The sequence below is a fragment of the Varanus komodoensis genome, unplaced genomic scaffold (genome assembly GCF_004798865.1).
Source record: "Varanus komodoensis strain SLA01 unplaced genomic scaffold, ASM479886v1 scaffold6_4, whole genome shotgun sequence".
Classification (NCBI taxonomy): Eukaryota; Metazoa; Chordata; class Lepidosauria; order Squamata; family Varanidae; genus Varanus; species Varanus komodoensis.
In genome coordinates this window covers 18,686,355-18,707,445 of record NW_025336347.1, presented here as the reverse complement: position 1 = coordinate 18,707,445, position 21,091 = coordinate 18,686,355, and the positions used below count along the sequence as shown (strand labels likewise).

General features: G+C 44.6%; 1 protein-coding gene across 1 annotated transcript in view; it reads left to right on the top strand.

The window, feature by feature from the left end:
* Positions 1-477: 477 nt before the first annotated feature.
* Positions 478-21,091, top strand: part of LOC123034382 (laminin subunit beta-2-like) — a 54,649-nt gene continuing 34,035 nt past the window's right edge. Inside the window, exons 1-15 of the mRNA XM_044451709.1 lie at positions 478-589; positions 1,860-2,038; positions 2,203-2,326; positions 3,958-4,031; positions 4,900-5,088; positions 5,945-6,008; positions 6,801-7,003; positions 8,096-8,216; positions 9,083-9,271; positions 12,021-12,200; positions 14,030-14,142; positions 14,621-14,700; positions 17,587-17,743; positions 18,490-18,642; positions 19,348-19,506. Coding sequence (XP_044307644.1) covers positions 478-589; positions 1,860-2,038; positions 2,203-2,326; positions 3,958-4,031; positions 4,900-5,088; positions 5,945-6,008; positions 6,801-7,003; positions 8,096-8,216; positions 9,083-9,271; positions 12,021-12,200; positions 14,030-14,142; positions 14,621-14,700; positions 17,587-17,743; positions 18,490-18,642; positions 19,348-19,506 — 2,097 coding nt within the window. The remainder of the gene's footprint in view (positions 590-1,859; positions 2,039-2,202; positions 2,327-3,957; positions 4,032-4,899; positions 5,089-5,944; positions 6,009-6,800; positions 7,004-8,095; positions 8,217-9,082; positions 9,272-12,020; positions 12,201-14,029; positions 14,143-14,620; positions 14,701-17,586; positions 17,744-18,489; positions 18,643-19,347; positions 19,507-21,091) is intronic.

The following is a 21,091-nucleotide window of genomic DNA, read 5'->3' as shown; positions in this document are numbered from 1 at the left end:
CATTCATGCATTCATTCATTTAATACACATATTTATCGGCCGTCTATAACTGCCGAAGCCTCCCTAGGTGCCTTATATACATTAAACATATTAAAACATAATAATACTTTTCATTGTGTGTGACTCCAGTGATGATTTTTTAGTGCAGTTTCCACATTTCTGCCGGCAAGTTTGGCAGCAAGACTAGCCACAGCTGCTGCAGATGCTCCAGCCTCCATTTTCTACTGGCCTGTTGTGCTTAGCAACTGCTGCACGCTAACTGGCTGTTTCCTCACTCGCTGATGCCGGACTGTGGTGACCGGGTCTCACCAACAGTGGGACATTGCACCATGCCACCTCCAGGGGCAACAACCCTGGAGACTGCTGTCCCAGCGTGTCCGCCCGGTTGCTGCCCTGTGCTGGAATGGTGCTTTGAAGTAGCACTGTGCTCGTGCTACTCAGGAGCCAGGGGACTCCTGAGGGGCCCAGGGGCGGCACATGGGACCTTGTCAACAGGGCGAGTGTCCCACAGAGCCCCTGCCGCCTGCTCTGTCTCTCGTCCTCTGCGCCATTCCCACCTTGTCCCTGACAGTCCTCGAGGTGCCCCACGGTCAGCCCCACCCCCACCCTGAAAGTCTGCCAGCAAACCTTCCTGGGCAGATGCCCAGAAAGGTGCCATTGGGAGCCTCTGCCCAGCAGGATGCACCCTGACCATCAGGCGCCCACTCCGATTCCCTCCCTGCACAGCATGTGGGCACTGTGCCTGGGTGGGGAAGTGTGAACACGTGAAGGGGAGGCAGAGGTGTATGCGGGGTTGCGCGAGGGTGCAGTGTGTGGCAGCAGTGGGACGCGCACCTGCATTGCTGCTCTGGCTGTGGCCGTGCCCAGGGGAGTGTGAGAGCCAATGAGGGAGAGGCAGGCAAAGGAGGCAGGAGGATGCTGGGATTGAATCCAGCTGCAGGAGCTGATAGGATACGTGCAGCCATTTGGAGGGAAGATGGAAGCCATGCATGCTTAGAAACCACATGAAAGTGAGAACACATGAGATACCTTGCCACACAGTAACCACATGGCATTGTATAGTGTTTGTGAACACACCAAATGTGTTGTGTAAACCCAGTTGGTAACTATGACTACCTATTAAGGTATAGTAGCCCAGGAGTTAAGAGAGAGAAAAGTGGCAAATATTAACAGTTCTTTCCATAAAGGTACAAATGGTAAGTTTTTGATTATGCCTGCCCTCTCTTTTTCTTTTCCATTAATTTTATACCACAAGGCATTTGCCTCATTATACTTCTAATATATTTAACCCAGATCAATGCAGCACTGAGTTCATTACCTAATTGCTTCCACTGAATTGTAATGATAATCCATAAGCACAACTGGCAGTAAGCATTAGTGTTTTGCATTGTACAGTCTTTCTTCAAACAAACAAAAAAACAACTAGCTTGTTTTCAGACATCCTTGAGAGATTATCCTAGAAAAGTCAACTTTGGAAACATTCTAATTGATAATACTGCTTGCTTAAATGTAGTAGTGTTCAAAGTAACAAATGTGTTGGTTAACTAAAAATGACGTATCTCCTTGCAAGAGCCCAAGTTCTCAGTATAATGAGAACCCTTGATACTAAATCTCACTATTATATTACACAACAATTACTGCATTTTAACAAAGGATCTCTCTGTGCCTCTACCTCTTCCTTTCTTTCACACTCACACACACAGTATCAGTTTATGCATTAATACACTTTTTGTGTTGGTGGGGGAATTGTAGTGTCTCAGTGCAGGTCTTTATAGGAGGGACCCTTGTTTCACCACGCCAAAGTGCTTTATAAGATCTTGAAATGGAATTTAGCTGTTTTTCCCTTCTCTTCTGTTTAGTCCAAATCACTGATGCTCAGGGCACAGAAGAGCCTGATCTGTTGTACCATGGCTGTTCGGAGGGGAGTTGTTACCCAGCCACAGGAAATCTGCTCATTGGAAGGGCCCAGAACTTGACAGCTACATCAACTTGTGGCTTGGAAGGGCCTCAGGAGTACTGCATTGTCAGCCATCTGCAGGTAATCCTACTTGAGTGCTGATCAAGGGACAGGATTATCTGAGGAAACTGCATGCAGAAATGTGCATATCAACATTGTATGAGAATTTATATATGAAATTTCTTGCATTAAAAAAAGATGCTCAAAGTGCAGGACAAATTGAACTGATGTGGCCCAATTGACAGGACTCTGAGAAATGCTTCCTTTGCGACTCCCGTTCACCATCCCTGCGTGAGAACCATCTTCTTGAGAATGTCATCTACCTGAGTGGCCAGGATGGTGATCAAACATGGTGGCAGTCTGAGAATGGTAAGAGTCCAGGAGAGAATCAAAGGATAGTTTCCTTTGCCTGATCCTAGATGAACTCTCTTGGGATTTTTAAAACCAAACAGAAGAAATAAAAGGAAACCTTTCATTGCCCCTCTCTCTCCTTTCTCTGCTTCACAAAACCCACTGATTTGCTGTTCTAGAGGAGATCAACAGGATTCTCTGACTTGGGCCAGGATCCTGGGCCAGGTATGTCTAGCAACCTCAGTGTGCTGGAGAACTCTGGGACTTGCTTCTCCCAGGCAGGGCATTTTTATTTCATTATGTCTGCTAGAGGCCAAGAAAATAAAAAATGCACTGCTTTCTGCTAATACAAATGTCACAGTCCTCATTTAGACTGGAAGCTGGCATATATAAGATGGGGCAGACTTCTCTGTTGCTCCAGGTCCAGACCTAGAACCAATGAGTGAACATTGGGAAGTAGATTTTGGTTCAATATTATAATGGTAAGTGTTGTGCAATAATAGAGCAGACTTCCTCAGGAAGGAGAGACTGGACAGCCATCTGTTAGGAATGCACCCTACGCTGCATCCCACACTGCAAGTCCTGTGTTGAGCAGGGGACCAGACTAGCTGACCGTTCCAGGATTCTGTACTTGAAAATGACTTGTTACCACAAAGATCCATTAATACATCCCTACCTGTTTTTTGAAACTATTTTTGCAAAGAGCAAAAATGTGTATCTTTGTGTATGCATGTGTATGATACCTGGATCACAGCAATGTCACAGAGGAGAGGCTATTAACCTCAGATTTATCTTCATGTATATATAATACAGCTTGGGTATCTGTATTTTTTCCCTCGGGGGGCAAACAGCAGCTTTTGAGGATGTTTTTTTATGGGACAATGACATAAGACAATTCATTAAGCCCCCACCATCTTAATCCAGACAGAAGCCTTCCTCCACTCCAGCTGCTATTTGTAGAAATTTAAAACCAGGAATTCTTTCATACATATCCTTCATTATGTGTAGTTGTATTCAAAGCTTGTGCACATAAATGATGCTTGTTCAGTGCTCTGAGGATAGTCTGTTAGAACTATTGTTGCCTGTGGCACACTTTCTTCCCTTTGTTGTGGTTGCACAACAGTTTGTGGTTTTGCATGTTGCAAGGTGTGGAACCCATAAACCGCACAACAGGAAAAAAAATAGGTGTAGAGGCTACAGTGGCTCCATCATTGCACTTCCATAGTAGTGTCTGAAAAATTATATATAGTCTGATGAAGTATTTCAAGGTCTTTAAGTGAACACAGAAAGGAGGAAAGATGGCTAGAAAGGTGAGTAGCAAGATCACTTACATTAGAGGGGAGTGTCTTCTCCCAAACTGTATTTAGATGAGAAGAAGTTCTGCTCCCATGTTGCATTTTTGTTGCCTCTTTTACCTTCCATTGTCAGTTGAACACCAACAGTAAATGGTCCACAGTATTCGTGGAAGTTCTGCATGTGAATTTAGATATTTGCTGTCCAGTGCATACAGGGTGGCAGAACCACTGAGGGTGATGTGACAGAGGAGTTCTGCCAGCTATCTACTCTTCTACTCATTGCGTGAGAAGAAGAATGCCTGAATAGTGCTGTTATGGGAGGCCTAAGTTCTGTTTTTCTCTTTGCCTGCCCAGGTGTAGAACAAGTCAGTATTCGCTTGGACCTGGAAGCTGAGTTCCACTTTACTCATCTCATAATGAAGTTTAAGGTACTAAGAACTTTGCAAAATAGCTATTAGATGCCTTTGCAGAAAAATTACTGGCACAAGCACCCAATAAATCATTCCTCCGTCTAACCATAAGACTGTGGTGGCATTATTATCATTTCAATGGATATCTTGTCTTTCTGCATATAACATCCAAGACAATTGGTTTTCTGGGCTAAACAGGAGGTTAGATAGGCACCAGCCCCATCATAGCACCATAATACGCATAGTTTCAAAGAAATAATTTTCTTTAGGATCCTCTATGAAGAAGAAAAGTGGCAAAAAGCCCTTTCTGCCTCTTGCAATCTTAATTATTATCTTTTGTTGCTATCTACATTTTTAAAAGTACATGTAAAACATGAATGGAAGTTCAGCCTATAGTTTGGTTCATGGAGCCCTGGCTTAGGCAAGACATTTCCATGTAGTGTGGTGCAGGGAGTGCTTTGTTTGTTCTCTGTTGGGCAAAGTTTGCGTGGAGTCTTATCTCTACACTTTTTCCTCAGTATAACTAGGAGTGTCACTGTTTACTATCAGTGTCATGAATGCTTTGCAAAGAGGTTTGGTTCACTGTGTCGAATCTACAGTAAATGCAAACTCACAGCCTGTCTCCATCATGCCCTGTACTGCTGAGTTTAACATCACTAACCTGGAAGACTGAAGTTGCTATAACAAGAAAAATGTCAGATTAAAGTTTGATTGAACAACAGTAGCTCTTGCTGCCATATGTAATTTGCAAAGTATCTGAATCCTCACATTGTTAACCAGAAAACCGAATTTCCCTTATTTACCAGCCTTGCTTGAAACATTTTAGATTTGGGGATTATTCTTTCTGGAGAAGGAACATTGAAATTTGGCGCTCTTTGTCTTGCAGACATTCCGCCCAGCTGCCATGCTGATTGAACGTTCATCAGATTTTGGGCATAGTTGGAAGGTTTATCGCTACTTTGCTTTCAACTGCTCCAAGCTCTTTCCTGACATTCCTGTCCAGATCCCAACACATGTCAACCAGGCAGTGTGTGACCAGCGATATTCTGAGATTGAGCCTTCTAGCCATGGCGAGGTCAGTACTACCCTATTGAAATAGAATGAAGGTACAGGAAGGTCTCTGTTACCTTGTGAAGGATGACGATTACATATCTGCAGGTTCCATGGACAGCATGGAAAGACAAACCTGGGAGAACAACAGACAGAAACACATCATCAAGCCCTTACTTAGCTTAAGTGGTTCAAATTCCTCTGCTGCATTACCACTGTCTTGCATCTCTGACATTTCTAGCCATCATTGTTTATATCCCCTTCCTAACTTGTCTGTTCAGACACTGGGCTACCAACTGATACTTGATTTTGGAACAGAACTCAGAAGAAATGTAGAACTTGGGGCAGAGCAGTACTTTGCACACAGAAGCCCTGTTTTCAGTCCAGGCAGGGTTCCTACATCAAATCCTGGAAAGCCAGAGCTAGGTGGGCCAGTGGTCTATTCTGCGCGGCTTCCTATGTTCTAGAGCCATAGGAAGAAATCAAGAAAGCAGTGAAACAAATTTTGAAATGCCAGATATTTGAAATCCAGATTTGAATGTGTAGAAGTCAGCTTTTCAGATATTCAAAATGTTAGTTTCTAGAATGAATTTGGGAAATAGTGAAGTTAATTTCAGTTTTGTTGCAGGGTCACATTTGTTAGGATCTAACTGGGTATGATGTCAGGGATCTGATCACCTATCATTAAATTTTAGCAAATAGCCATAAGATTACCCAGGTAGGAATAAGAGTGTGGTGCTGAGAGAGGAAAGGTTGAATCCTTCATCCAGCACCAATTTCCTGATGGATCTTCTGCCCAATATCCTCACTATACTCATGTGAGTATAGTGGGGAGACATCTCTTAACCTTTTAAGATACATCTCTTAACCCTTTTCTGCAGGTGATTTTCAAAGTGCTGGACCCAGCTGTGAAAGTAGAGGATCCCTACAGCCAGGAAATCCAAGGTCTGGTTACAAGAAAGAGAGCAAAAAGGGAGCAGGGTTTGGTCCTTAGAGCAGGGGCTTAAAAATCTTGAAGAAAAAGAGGACTGGGGGAATCTTAGTTATGACATGCAGGATTTGGAATGAGCACCATAAAGTCATGGTCCAAGGTGGAACAATGGGATGTGTGGAAGAATACAGAGAAACAGGGTGGCTAGCAGGAAATGATAGCACATTTGGGGTTCCACTGGCATCAAAACAACTCTATTGAGATGCACACAGACCATCAACAAATATCACCAGCATATATTAGAGCTGTCATTTAGTTAAGGAGATTTAAGGTACCAGTGCATGTTTAAACAGAAAAGGTGCTGGCTGAGGAATGCTGGGAGTTATATGATTTTTTTTTCTGTCTAAGCATGCATAATAGTGCTCTTAATTGATTAAATTTCAGCTTGTTCACCAATGAATTAACTGATTAATTTAAATAGTTAAATATGATCAAATCTTCAGTATAGGCATTTGAAGCTTGCGAGAATTTACAGTTTGGATAAGCAAAATCTATCAGCCATTGTTAGTAGGAATTACCATACACTAGCTAGGCCTTTGGTCTGCTCCAGCAGGTTTTTTCCTATGTTAATATTAACACATTACTGAATGTACTGTTGTACTCTCTATCAATTACACTGATTAAAGTTTGCAGTCCTAGAGAGACTGAATTCAGAAGAGAAGGCTGAACATGGGTGAGAGAGCGGTTCAGCTGCAGAAACTCTGGTAGCTAGAACTCTTCACTGATAAATCTCCACTCTCACTCAGATCTGCTACGTGTCACCAATTTGCGGGTGAACTTCACAAAGCTGCACACTTTGGGTGACAACCTGTTAGACTCACGGCATCAGGTGCTGCAGAAATACTACTATGCCGTGTATGAGATGGTGCTGCGTGGGAGCTGTTTCTGCTATGGACATGCCTCTGAGTGTGCTCCTCTGGCTGAAGTGTCAAGCAGAGTTGAGGGCATGGTAAGGCATCAGTGGTGTGTACAGGGTGGGGGGGGGGGGATGAGGTTGGAAGATTGGGATGCAGCCCTCCAGCCAACAAGATACAACAATAAAGGAGCGCTATTCAGATTCATGGCTCCAGCATGTTGATGCACACAAGACTGGGTCTTTCCAGTTGAAGTGTTTGGCCAACCCCTTACTAGGGTCTTCTCTATAATGCTATGACCAGGCCCGGCAGGGAGTGGAAGCTTCAAACTCAGTAGTTCTTACTAAATCTCAGTCAGGTGTCCCATGCACAATACTCTCTTTCAGCTATGTGTAGAACAGTCTCCTCCAGATGTAGCTACACTATAACACCCATCATCCTCACCCAGCATGCATGTGCATGTGTGCACTGGGCAGTGAGAGTTGTAGTCAAAGGTACTAAGTTGGGAGAGGCTACCTGTAAAGAATCTACATCATTTTACTAAAAGCTTGATTTCTGTTAATAGAAGATACAAATCCTTCAATTAGAATCTTTTCTGCAACTTCAGAAAACTAATATGAATGCAGCAGATTAATATACAATGATACTACAGCTTCTCCTTGCCACTTTGGACTCTTCCATCAGCATGTAATATTTTCTGTAAGGTATTGAGAAAATAGAAATGGAAAGATGGATAGTAGCTGTTTTATATTTGTAGGCAAGAAGTGTGTAGGGCCAGCAACAGGGATTTGTGGGGCTGAAAAAGGTAGGCATGTAGAGAATTAAATAGTCTCAGATCCCACCCAGTGGGCATTCCATGCAGACCCCTTTTGATTTAGTAACATTTGGCAGCAATTTGTTACTTGTGTTTTGGGTTCATATGTTCTTCATAAGTACTGGGGATCGGAACTTACATTCCCTCAGAGAGAGAGAGAGCAAGAGAGAGAGAGGTGTATAATTATCATCAAATGCTAGGATCTGTGGTTAGATTGGGGTCATCTCTTCCCAACTTGCTTTGGGCTTAGGTTTCCAAGTGAGTACTCCATACCCAACAATTTGAGCTCTCTTTGAAACCTCTGTGTGCTGAACTTTTCTATTGGGGTGTGCCAAGGCTCTGCATGCCCCTCATCAGCAGATCTCTGTTCCAGATCCATGGACGATGCATCTGCAAGCACCATACCAAGGGCCTCAACTGTGAGCAATGCAAGGACTTCTACCAGGAGTTGCCATGGAGACCAGCTGAGGCCCACCATCCACATGCCTGCAAAGGTAAAGAGGGCAGGTTCACATGACACACTAACCCCCTGGGAATTTTAACCATATACCCTGGGCAAAATTCCCCTCTGCCCAACAGGTGATTTGGCATGGCAGAGACTGAGTCTCTCCTTTCCCTTCTTCCCCCTCTGTCATCCCACTGGTATCTCATGGCAGACTGTGGGAACTCTGAGGAGAATAGCGAAGCACTCTTAGGAAAAGGGTGGGAGTAAGGCAACATGCTAACCTGTGGGGGCTTTATGGACCCCATGGGTTAGTTCGTTGTGTGAACCCAGTCAATATTGGTGTTCGCTGTGAGGAAGCCAGTAAGAGTTCCATCTTTGTGCCATTATGCCTGAGAAGGGCTCCACCCTGGCTTTAGCCAGAAAGGAGATAGAGACTAATACTGCTGTAGAGATTCAAAGATGGATGGACAGACAGACACTTGATTCAAGAAATCCAGGCTTCTAGTGCTGTTTTTCTTAAGGCAAAGAACTTTTTTATTTGTATGTGAGGAGGGAGAGGACCTTTTACTTCAGGGGCACACAGCCTGCTGCAAAAGGCTCCCAGGCCTTTGCTTCTTCCTCTGGCCTCTACCCAGTCCTCCCACAGCAAGGGCTTTTGTGCTTTTCTCTGCTACGTGTGGCAGCTGGCAGTTCCCCAGCCTTAGATACCCTTTTTCATTATGGTGCTATGAATGTGCATGTATTGAGCAGCCACCACAAACAGCATGCGATAGCTACAAGGATGGTGGACTTGCCTACCACATGGTTTATTGGGGTAATACCACCTGTTACTTTGGGCTGGGAGCACAGTGGGTGAGCAGCATGAGAGGGAGCGAAGGGCACTGCCCCTGACCTTTGTTTCGGGATGCTCCACAGAGTGCAACTGCAACGAGCACTCTCACCGGTGTCACTTCGACATGGCAGTGTTCCTGGCCACGGGCAATGTCAGTGGCGGGGTCTGTGACGAGTGCCAGCACAACACCATGGGCCACCACTGCCAACTCTGCAAGCCCTTCTACTACCGCAACCCACTGGCGGACATCCGTGCCAGCACTGCATGCATCCGTGAGTGGTACCTTATTATTTTCGTATCTGACTCAACCAAACCTTGATCTATATTTAGCTTAGAATTAGTTGCCTTCATACTCAGCCTAGTCAAGCACTTGATGTAAGCAAAGATCTTTCACATTTTCAGCAGCAAAAATTAGTCCAGTTTTTAAAAAGTCCTTTAGGGTGCAGATCCTATGCATGTTGAGGAAAAAATTGCCCTATACTTCCCAGCATTTCCTAGCCATTCTGGGAGTTGTAGGACTTTTTTTTTGTCTAAAGATGCATAAGATTGTACTCTTAATTAATTTGCAAATATCTTCTTAAATTTGGCATTTTAATGGGGTTGAGTTTCTTCTAGCCTTGTCAGATTTAATATGTTACCATATGCTAATTTATCTCCAGTATTTGTTAATCTGTGCAGTGACATTTTTGATTAATACTATCATATCTTTCTTCTAAAGCAGTGGACTTAAGGTAGGTTATAAACTCTATCTGTAAAATCACAGTAAAAAGAATACTGTATAAAACAGCATGACAGCAAGATGAATTTGATTCAGAAATGCAAGGAATTATTATACTTATATTTTGTTTAAAATGCAGCATATTTTGTTTAAACATACAGTATCCAATAAGTCAAACAGAGGGAACATAACCTGTTCCAATTTTCATTTAAAATAACTAGATGAGTTCTGCCACTTTTGTTAAAAACCATTTTTCTAAATCTTTGGACAGGTGTCTCAGTTTCATCACAGCATCCTAGATTAGAAATTAGCACTCCAATAAAAATACAGCTTTTGTCTATTTTTAAAACAACCTATTATCAGCAATTCCATTTTATTTCATATGTTACATTTCTATAGCACCCGATGGGCCAGGCTTTCTGGACCAATTACAAAGTTTAAAAACCATAAAAATACCTAGTATAAAAACAGTTTACATATAAACATATAAACAAAAGCAGTCAGCGCAGTGTGCATGCCCACCCACCCACACAGACTTAACGATTTTAGACAACAATAAGAAAAATCCACATTTTGCTGCAAATACTTTTCAGTACTTGTACCAATTCATGGAGGAGCAGTATTAGTGGCTCCTACTCCCCATGGCTACCTCCAGTATCAGAGGCAGTAGGCTTACATAAACCATTTGCTAGGGAACTTGGGTTGAAGGGTGCTGCTGCACTCATGCTTGGGAGATCCTGTGGATGGGTGGTTGGGCATTGTTTGAACAGACGACTTGACGAGATGGACCTTGGTCTGATCCTGTATGGATCTTCTTAAGTTCTTATGGCCTAGTATACCCCACACAGTGGTACCTCGGGTCACAGATGCTTTGGTTCACGACCAAATCGGATCGTGAACAAAAATTCCATCAAAAATTTAACTCAGGTTGTGAACTCTGCATTGGGTGGCAACCGTGATCGCAGACACCTCCCCCTCGCCCAAGTGGGGAGATGGTACGATCGTGCTGAGGGCGGTGGTGGGAGGGGGGGAGATGGCTGAGATCAAGTCCTTCTTTCCTGCAGGAGTGCAACCGTGATCTCAGCCATCTCCCCACCCCCAGCACGATTGTGCCCGTCTCCCCCCCAGCGCGCCCCATTTGCACCCGTCTCTCCCTCCCCCATTGCACCCGCGATTGTGCCATCTCTCCTCCCACAGCATGCTGGGATGACGGGCGTGAGCAGGGATGACGGGTGCGATCGTGGTTGTGCTGGGGGCAGGGGCGGGGAGATGGCCATGCTCATGCTCAGGGTGGGGGGTGGGGAGACGGCCATGATATTTGTTGTTCTTTGTCACTTTGCTTCCCATTTTTCTGATTTAAAAAATAGTTATAGAATGGATTAACCTTATTTACATTGAACCTTATGGGGAAATTTAAATTGGCTCACGACCATTTTGGGTCACAACCAGAGTCCTGGAACGGATTAAGTTCATGAGTCAAGGTACCACTGTATATAATTTAAATGCCATGTTCTTTGTTTTTAAATTTATATGGCAATTTCAATATAAAATATTTTCAGGATCACTTACAAGTTAAAAACAACAACAGCTAAAGCAATAGAAGAAAAGAATCAAACTACATTAACATGAGGTAGATGCAAAATATAATCATAAACAAATTGAATAGTCCAAATATCAATTAAGGCCTCAGAAAATAAAAGATCAATGCCTAGCACTGATATTAAAGGAGGTGCCACATGATCCTCCACAGAGCATTCCACAGGTGGGGTGTTACTACTGAAATGGCCTTCTCTGAAATTGCCAGCTGCTTTAACTTAGACAGTGGGGGCACCCAGAGGAGGACCTCCAGACAGTGTAAGAAAAGGTTTATGTTGCAATAGAATGGAGAATTCTTTAGTTACCCAGACATCAAGCTATCTTTTCCATTGTCTGAGGATTTGGAGAAACTGGAAATCTTGCAAGCTCCTACCTGTATCTAAGTGTCACTTTCCTACCTATTATCCTTTCAAACCACTGTAGCAGCCAATATCTATTGAACAACCTTTGCTGAAATTGGATGGAATTGTTCTAATTCCTAGCATTTTGTGATAGTGATGGGAATTTTGGAGAGGGGACAAACACATTCCTGCTTCCTGGTTAATGCAAATGGGTATGGTACTGCACCAAATTACTATGTTCTATTTAATTCTTTGTTCTGTTGGCTCCTGATTCTGATTCAGCCTCATACACTTGTTCAGGATGTTGGCATTCTAGATTCCTAGATCTCTTCAGCTACTTCTTCTTCTTCTTCTTTAATTCCACAGCCTGCGACTGTGACCCAGTGGGCTCTTTGGATGGTGGCGTATGTGACAGTCATACGGATGTGATGCTGGGCATGATTGCCGGTCAATGCCGCTGCAAAGATAATGTCAAAGGCATGCGTTGTGACAGCTGTAAAGAGGCCTTTTATGGACTGAGCCAAAATGACCCTCTGGGATGCCAGCGTTAGTATTGACTGTCTGGGCTGACCTTGTGGGTGCAGGAGTGGAATCCAGTGGTGGGCTTTGTGGGTCAAGGGGGATGCCAAAGCTGAACTTTAGGGTAAGGACAGATGTTTAATTTGTATAGTAGTGGGGCTAGTTGGGAAGCATCCTCTTCATGTTCAGTACAAATGCATCTTTCTCCAGAACGCATATCCGGAGGGGAAAAAACCTTTGGATGGTTTGCAGCCAAATTTAAAGCTGTGCATGGTGCTGATTGATGAGTGTCTGATGTCACCAGTGCCAACACAATCTACATTTATGGAGGCAAACTAACGTGAATTTGAAAAAAGCATGGACGACCCACTTAAAGCTAGGAGAGAAGAACAAGTATAATACAATCCATATGTAGATTGTTTATCTGAGAGGAGGCTAGGCTCATTACTTCAGTTTATATTATATCTGGATTCAGTCATAAAGGCATGTTCAGTGTAGCATGTTTCCACACCTAGCTGAAATAAGGAGAGTGCTCTGAAAAGACAGGCAGCTTTTCCCACAGGCCACCCTCATCATTTTTTCAGGAAAGGGACTGTAGCTGAGCACCTGTTTGGCATATATATAGCGGGTTCCAGGTTCAATCACTGGCATCTCCGGTGAGAAGGATATTCTGTGCTGTAAGATGTTTATTTGCTGCCATGAGAGATAGTGATGGCTACCAACTCAGATGGCTTTAAAAGGAGATTAGACAAATTCATGGAGGATGAGGTTTTCAATACCCCTTAGTCATGACAATTGTATATTATTTCCAGTCCCAGAGGTAATTGTTAGGGAACAGAGGTGGGAGGCAGCTCTTGTGCTCACGGCCTGCATGTGAACTCCCCTGGGCATCTGGTCGGCCGCAGTGCAGGCAGAATGCTAGGCTAGGTAGGCTTTCACTCTCATCCAGCAGGGCTCTTATGTTCTTATGATTAGTAGCAGGAGATCTGAAAGCCACTGGGTTAGCTAGGCGGATAGCTTGCTCTGGAATAGAGCAGCTTCCCATGTTTCTAAACTAGTGATACAAAGTTCACACATGCTGGTCTCATGCTGTTTTTTGGAGTCACATGTAACAGACAGAAACACCCCATCAAATGAATTACTGGAGAACTGAAATGGCCTATAACTATACCCGCTTTTGTTCCTTATGAATTTCTGGTGCCATGCTTGTTTGTTTAAGTGTCTTGTCTTTGCAATTCTATAGATAGAGTTCAGTGAGAGAATGAACTAAAATAGAAGGGACTGCTAGGTGCCCTGTATCAGATGGCAGATTTCAGGGTACCACTAAAATAACAGCAAATTTTTAATTCTTTAGCTATGTTATATTTTTATCATTATAAAGAACAGTATTTGTATGTCAAGCATCAAAATGCTTTGAATCAAGATAGCATTTCTAGCAGTTGGGTGAGGACATTTCTTTACTTACTGTTATTACTTTTTCCTGTGCACTCTGGTTTCTGTTCCTCTGTTTATATGGATATAGTATTTAAGTAATGTTCCCTGAGTTCCAGCTTTCTTTTCCAGGCAAAACTCTGGAATGAAAAAAGTGAAATCCTTCAAAACTAATCTGTTCAAAGGAAAGCAAAGCATGCACATTCAGGGAACTTGAGTTAAGATAATGCATTCTGTTATCAAGATCTGGTTGTGGTTGTGGAAACAGGCTAAAACAGAGAGCATGGTGGGGATTTGCCTCCAATTCTGGTACCCTTATACCTCTTGGGCTGGGCCAAAAGGTAGGACACTACAGCATTGTGGCAGGCTCCGCTGGATTAGAAACCAAGGTTAAGCCCGAAGAAAGCACTGCTCTGTGTTCTCAGCATGCAGGTGTGACCCCCGTGGGATCATTGCAGGTGGCAGCCCCTGTGACCACATCAGTGGTGACTGCTACTGCAAGCGTTTTGTTACAGGAAGATATTGCAACCAGTGTTTGGTGAGTGAGTGTTATGTCAATAGTACCATTATATTGGAGCTCAGGCTTGCAGGGTCAGAGCGAAGGGATTTCTGATTAAAAGCGCCAGTGTCACCTGCCTCCCCGCTTCAGGCCCTCCTCTTCGAACGTAGCCGTGATCCTCACAGAAGCTGTGGGGGTGGAGGGATGGATTTCCCTATAGTTGTAAGTTATTCCTACTGTAATATAAAGTATCTTGGGGTAGCTTGGTTTTGAATGGGAAATTAAGACCCATTTGCTTCACAAAAGACCTGTTCCTGGTGGAGAGGAGAATTGCTAGAACGGAATTGTCCATATGAATCATCATAGCTGCCTGCTTTTTAAACTTCTCTTGGGGGAATGACTGTGGAGGCTTTCAAAATGAGCAGCTGCATTTACTACTGAGGGCACCACTGACAGATAGACTGTGTGTTGCATACACTCTGGGCCTGACTGGTCTAATAGTCTTTCTCTTCCTCAGCCTGAATACTGGGGATTGAGCTATGACATGACTGGTTGCCGAAGCTGTGCTTGTGATTTTGGAGGTGCCTATAGTAACAGGTAGGAGTGTGACAGATACGATATCCTCATAGAGATACGAAGGAGAGAATTGCACTATGTGGTGGGATGAGGAAAGTAATCCACAGATGGCCAACTTCTCTACTCTGTTCTCAGGGGCCATGGAATTTGTCACTCTAGCATTTGCAGACTTCCTCTTGTCTCAGTCCTGCTTTAGAAAGCAAGCCAAACTGAGAAGAAATCACAAACACTTGTGGAATGAAGATGGGCAGCCTACTTGCTTGTCACATGCAGCACAAACAAAGGCTGCTGCACAGGACACAGAAGGGGGATGCTCTTATGCATCCTGCACAAGGCTCTATTCCTGGCAAGCAGTGTGTGACTGATGGGTGTGCTGGCAAGGAACTCATATCACGACCACAACAAATGGGCCAGGGAATCTGATGGATTTCCATGTGCAAAATCTGTTCCTCACACACCCATATTTAAGACACTGTAAAGGGCGGGATACAAAAATTTTAAATAAAATAAATAAAATAATATTTAGACCTATAAATTATTTCTATGAGTCATTAGTTTGGCTGCTGCATTCTGCACAAGCTGCAGCTTCTGAACCATCTTCGAGGGCAGCCCCACCCTAATCTAATCTAGAGATTACCAGGGTGTAGATTACTGAAACCAGGCTATCCCTATCCAGAGAGGGGAGTAGCTGAGCCAGCAGACAAAGCTGGTAAAAGGCACTCTGAGCCACTCAGGCCATCTCAGCCTCGAGTGACAGAGGTGGCGCAAGCACTCAAGCTATGAACCTGCTCCTTCAAGGGGAGTGAAACCCCATCTGGAACAGGTTGAACAGCCTCTATCCAGTGAGAAGAACCATCCACCAACACTGTCTCAATGTTATCTGAATTGAGCTTCAGTTTGTTAGCCCTCATTCAGCCCAGTGTGGAAGCCAGGCACTAGTTTAGCACACGCTCAGCCTCACCTGCTGACAATGAAAAGGAGAGATATTGCTGCATGTCATCAGCACAGTGATGGCAGCGCACTCCAAAACTCCAGGTGACACCCACCTAACTGTTTCAGGTAGATGTTGGATAGCACGGGGGACAGAACAGACCCCTGAGGAACTCTTTGCTGGAGAATCCATGGGGCTGAACAATATTCCCTATGCACTATCTTCCAGAGGTGGTCCTCCAAGTGCAACCAGAACCAATGCACTGCAGTGCCCCCTACTCCTAACTCAGGCAGTCACCCCAGAAGGATACCATGGTCGCTGGTACTGAAAGCTTCTGAGAGGTCCAGGAGAATCGACAGGGCCCCATTCCCCGTCTGTCTCCTTAATATGCATTTTCAGCTGGCAATAGCCTAAGGTGCACTCTAGACAGATGTTTGTGCATTTCTATCAATACAATGCTGAATAGGGAAATGCTACTAATATGTGTAGTATTTCCATTTCTCAGTTTGGAGGCATCTTTTTCTAAGAAATGAATCAGAACCAAAAAAAAAAAGTTCCCTTTAGCCTAATTAACATTTGGTAGGATTACCGGGAGTCAGACAAAAGTGTTATAGGAGCTGGAGTTGGTACCCATACCACCAGTTGTCTACCTTGGAGCAGTAAAGGAGGCAATGCTGTTCATGTCTTGTCTGCTAATCAATGGGATAAGATGCTAAGATAGGTGAAATGCTGCAGTCCACAGGATGTCTAATTAATTCAGTCCCAGCAAGGATTTCTGGGCTTGGCTTCTCTGTCTGTTACTGGAAGGGAACTCGCTTTTTTCTCTGGCTAATACTAGGGGTCTGGCTGCTTTATTGATACAGTAGCAGACAGTTTGAAGATACCACTTTGGTAACTGGGTATTTATGGCACATTGTTAACATGATATGGGAACACAGGGGTCTTTCAGTAGCATACAAATCGGGATTGAAATGTGCTGCCATCCAAGTAGTCCAGCTGGAATGCAGGATCTGGCATTTATGTAAGCCACCTTCTGTGTTTTTACAAACCATTGTAGAATTTGCAACATCCATTATGCTCAGTTTCTCTTTGCCCTCTGCACCTACCACCTATTCACTCTCTGAGTGTCATAAGCCAGTCCCCCTGCACTCCCTGCACTCTCCTTTTCTCTTCCCAGCAGATCAAGAGGAGAGGCTTCTAACTGCAATCTTTTATTATGTTAAAGCATGCCAGGTAGGACTGGCTTTGTGATACAAAGAGAGTATTGCAGAGGTTGTTAGCAAAAGTCATCCATCAAGTTAATGAGCCAACTAATTAGAGAGATTACTACTTAGACAATGAAACTGATTCCAAGCAGAATCCCCCTCCCTCTACCTTTCCCACCCAGTGGAGTTAGCTCCACCCTCAGATGGGTTCCTGCTACTTGGAGAGGAAGCTACAGAAAAACGCATCCAGTTTGCTTCAGCATGGTGGGTTGGCTGCGTCTCGTGCTGTCTGGCATGGTCTTGAGCTGCGGCTCCGCTGAGCCAAACCGTCCTTTTGGCAAGCATGCTACACAGGCACTGGCACATCCTTTTTCTGCTACCCTCTGCACCTCAGTCAGTACTGTGCAGGTCATTCCAGGTTTGCCAAGCTTTTTCAAAGAGCCCACCACAGGCCATCACTTTTTCTCGGCATTGTGCCTGCACCATTCTCACTGTTCTTAGTTCATGCTGTTCCATTGTCCTGAACTTCATGTTCCATCATGAGAGCAGCCACAGTTGCAATTACTGACACTGATCAGATGCCCCGTGCTAGATATAACTTAAGTATGCAAGTTTTTAACCAGCCGGACCGTAAATTCAAAGTGAGGTGGTTGAGTGTTCTTGAGTGCGCACCTTCCCCTCTCTTTTTGCCCCCCTTTTGCAACCCCAGCTGCACAGCTCAAGGATTTGGCTGCTCTGAGTCAATTTTTCTGTCATGCCCTTGGCCTCCAGGTGCTCTATGGATGATGGACAGTGCCCCTGTCGGCCTCACCTCATGGGGCGTCAGTGTGATGATGTGCAGCCTGGGTTTTTCTGCATGCCTTTGGACTACTATATGTATGAAGCAGAACATGCCACAGGTCTTGCGCCAACCCATCAGGGCCTACCGGTGAGTGAACCAAGATAATGGATGGGAGAAACCCAGGCATGGATTAGGGTTATATTCTGGGCCATAATGAGAGGTGGCGGCTGTGCCTAGAAAGCCCTTGCAGCAAAGAGAAAGTGTTTGCGTTGCTTTTGGGAATTGTCTAACCCTCAAAGAGATTTGTGGACAGGGGCTTTTTGTTCCCTCTTGGGCACTTGAAGTTGGATGGGGACGGGTAAAAGCCTATTAACCTGTATCCCAACCATCCTCATAACACACTTAACATACCCTATCCAAATCATGTTTTTTATCAAGGAGGCTGGCCATTCCTGTGTCAGTGGGGGTTCTCATTCATTGCAATTTTTATCTGAAGCTCTATAGGAGCTATCTGTAGTGCTGAACTCCATCCCCCGCAAATAGGTTCACTACCATGGGTAGCTCCTACAAGGCTCAAAATAAAAGCTGTAGTGGATAAGGAGTCACTGACACAGGGGACACCAGCCTCCCCTGCTTTTTCACATGAACAGCATGAGCAAAGAGGCACAGTGCAGATAGTAGTGATCCACATGCCGAAAGGCATGCAGTGAAGCAACCCGGGTGGCTTGTGTGAGAGTCAAACCACAAACTGTAGGGGAGTGCCATTGTCTGTCTGTCTGTCTGTCTGTCAGAGCCCTTAGGATGTTGGATGGCTGGGGAGGGAGCAGGCACAGCTGTCGGCAATAAGAAGCAACTGATAGTGCCGAGCAATAAATGTGGCCTCTCTGTCATAGGGTGCCTTGCGGCCTGAAGCCCCAGTGGACTGTGTGGAATATTACAACGGGGTCCAGAATGGGCGCAATATGAGGCTGCGCCGCCAGCATAGCACAATAAGACTCCTACAACAGCGAGGAGCACTCCGGAAAGCCCGGCAGCTTCAGCAGAAGGTGAGTGAGAATGCAGGTTGTATGGAAGAAAGAGGTTGCTGGGAAGGAATAAGAAAGAGGAGGTCATGGTGCCCGTGGGTCACTGATATCTTGGGCCAGAGCTTCATGAGGAACTGTGCAGTGCCAGGCCAAGATATGCAACCTGGAGTGAAGGCACAGGGCAAGATACCTTTCCCACTCCCCGCCCCACATTCTCTGTACTGAAGCTGACTGGGTTGCCAGCTGAATCTTATTTCAGCTCTGGGGACCAGATGGCATCTTTCATCATATCTGAGGGTAGCAGGCCTCTTTAGGGGCTGGTGTCAGTACAGGCTGTGTGACACACACTGCGACGCCATGCTCCCAAATATCTGCTATCTGAAATAGCCATGGTTGGGCTGGCTCTGCTACTGTGGGCTGTTCAGTCAGTGTTGGTTCGAAAAGCTAAGTGGATGGCAGGCAAGTCCACTTGGAACTCGATGAGCTTTGGCTGGTATTAAGCCAGGAGGAAAAAGCCTGGCCCTGTCAATTTAAAGGCATCTTAAGATTTTAAATGGTTCAGCAGTATTGTACAGAAGGGGCTCTGAAGCAGGTTGCTTCCAATTGCCTCTCAAGTTGCCAAAAGCCCTCGGTCTTTGTTTAGAGGCACAGACAGGTGATAGCAGGACCACGCAGGAGGGGATGTAAGGCCCTGATACTTTTTTGACACCATGCTTTCACCTGCAGCCTGATGTAGAAGTTACACCACGGGAGCACACAGGTCACATGATTACATGGACTGGTCCAGGCTTTGCCCGTGTACGGGATGGAGCTGGCTTATCCTTTCACATTGACAACATTCCCTACCCAATGGAGTATGACATCTTGTTGCGCTATGAACCTGAGGTAAGTGGAAAGAGCTGGAGGGGGTAGGATGGGTGTTTGTTATCTGAGCGGGCTCTGACATTAGCTTGAGAGAGAGAGCATGAAAGAAAGAGAGAGCGTGAGCGTGTATAGGAAATGAGCAACATTAGAATAGTCAGCTCAGGGATGCATGAACACTGGCAAAACATGTTGGGAGAGCAAGAATATATCATCATCTCTCCATAAAGTGTAAGTGATCCAACTGCTTCATATAAAATCATCCTGGTTCTTCTTTGTGGTCTCTGTGGGCATATGAAGGATCATATTTCAATGTCTCCAATGCTTAAGTGTCTGGAAACATATATCAGATAGAGGATGCTGCCTTCTTACTGCAGCATTCATGGTTCCATTCAATTTCAGTAGTGTTCCCAGAGCAAGTCATGCAAGTTCCAGAGCGAGTTCATTCTTCACTGGTGGACAAGGAAGGGAGATGGCCCAACTTGATGGGCAGGTGTATTTACTCCAGTTGCAATGCTTTGGAGGGAAGGGGAGGGAAATGAGTGCCACTAGGATACATCATATCTTGGTGCTACTGCTCTCCTCCCTGCCTGCCCAGAACCCCTTCCCCAAGGCCACTCCTACATCCTCAGAGATGCAGCTGACACAGTTCTCTCTGTGCCAGCTCTGAGGTGTGGGAGGTACTCCAAGTACTGTTTCCCAGCTCTGGGGTTGGAGCAGTTTTCCAGCTACAGAGCTAAGAATCCAGGCAGTGCTGCCCAGGAGCCATAGGATTTCTCTGTAAATAGATAATTTGTACATAAGAGACTACTGATATTTACTTTAGGGCTTTCAAAAGACAGCTTAGTGACAATTCTTTAGGACTTTAAGAGATCCTGTTATTGTTACAAGCCAATAAGAACAGTTTTTTTAACCTCAGGCTAAATTCTCTAAACCTGCACCCCAGCAGAATACCTTTACAACCAGTTTTGGGGTCTACTTCCTTTCACACCTGGATTTCTCCCGTTTTATTTCTGGCTGTTTGCATGATTTATCTGGATTGGTACTGCCTGCTTATATAAACATCCTCTGGCAAAATCCTAGGGTAGTCATTTGGCATAATTGGTCCCTACTCCAGATATTTACCAGCCACCTTAGGTTATTCCACAGAGAAGGAATAGTTTACTTTTCTTTTCTCCTCAACTTTCTCTTAGCCCTACTCACATACCATGAAACCGCAGACCTTTTCCCTCTCTCTCCGCAAATTAATTTTCAGTTGTCATTACCCAATCACTCTTTTCCACCCAGCTAGAATCCCCAGCCAATTTGTATTGAATTTCCTGATCCAGGCCCCAGCTAGCAATATTTAAAGCAATTGTTTCTTTCACTCACTTCACTAAATTACTGCTATGCTGATCTTCATCTATAATAAAACAAGGCCTCAGGCCTGCACAGATAGATTGGAACTTCACAGAGGACTCATAAGTACACATTATAGAACCACAATAATGACATGCATGCAGTTCTTCATAATTATTATATGTATTTCCACTTTTTTCATTTTGCAAGTGACCCAAAATTGCTTATATACTCCTCTTCCTCCTTTCTATTCTGTTTTCTCAACACCCCC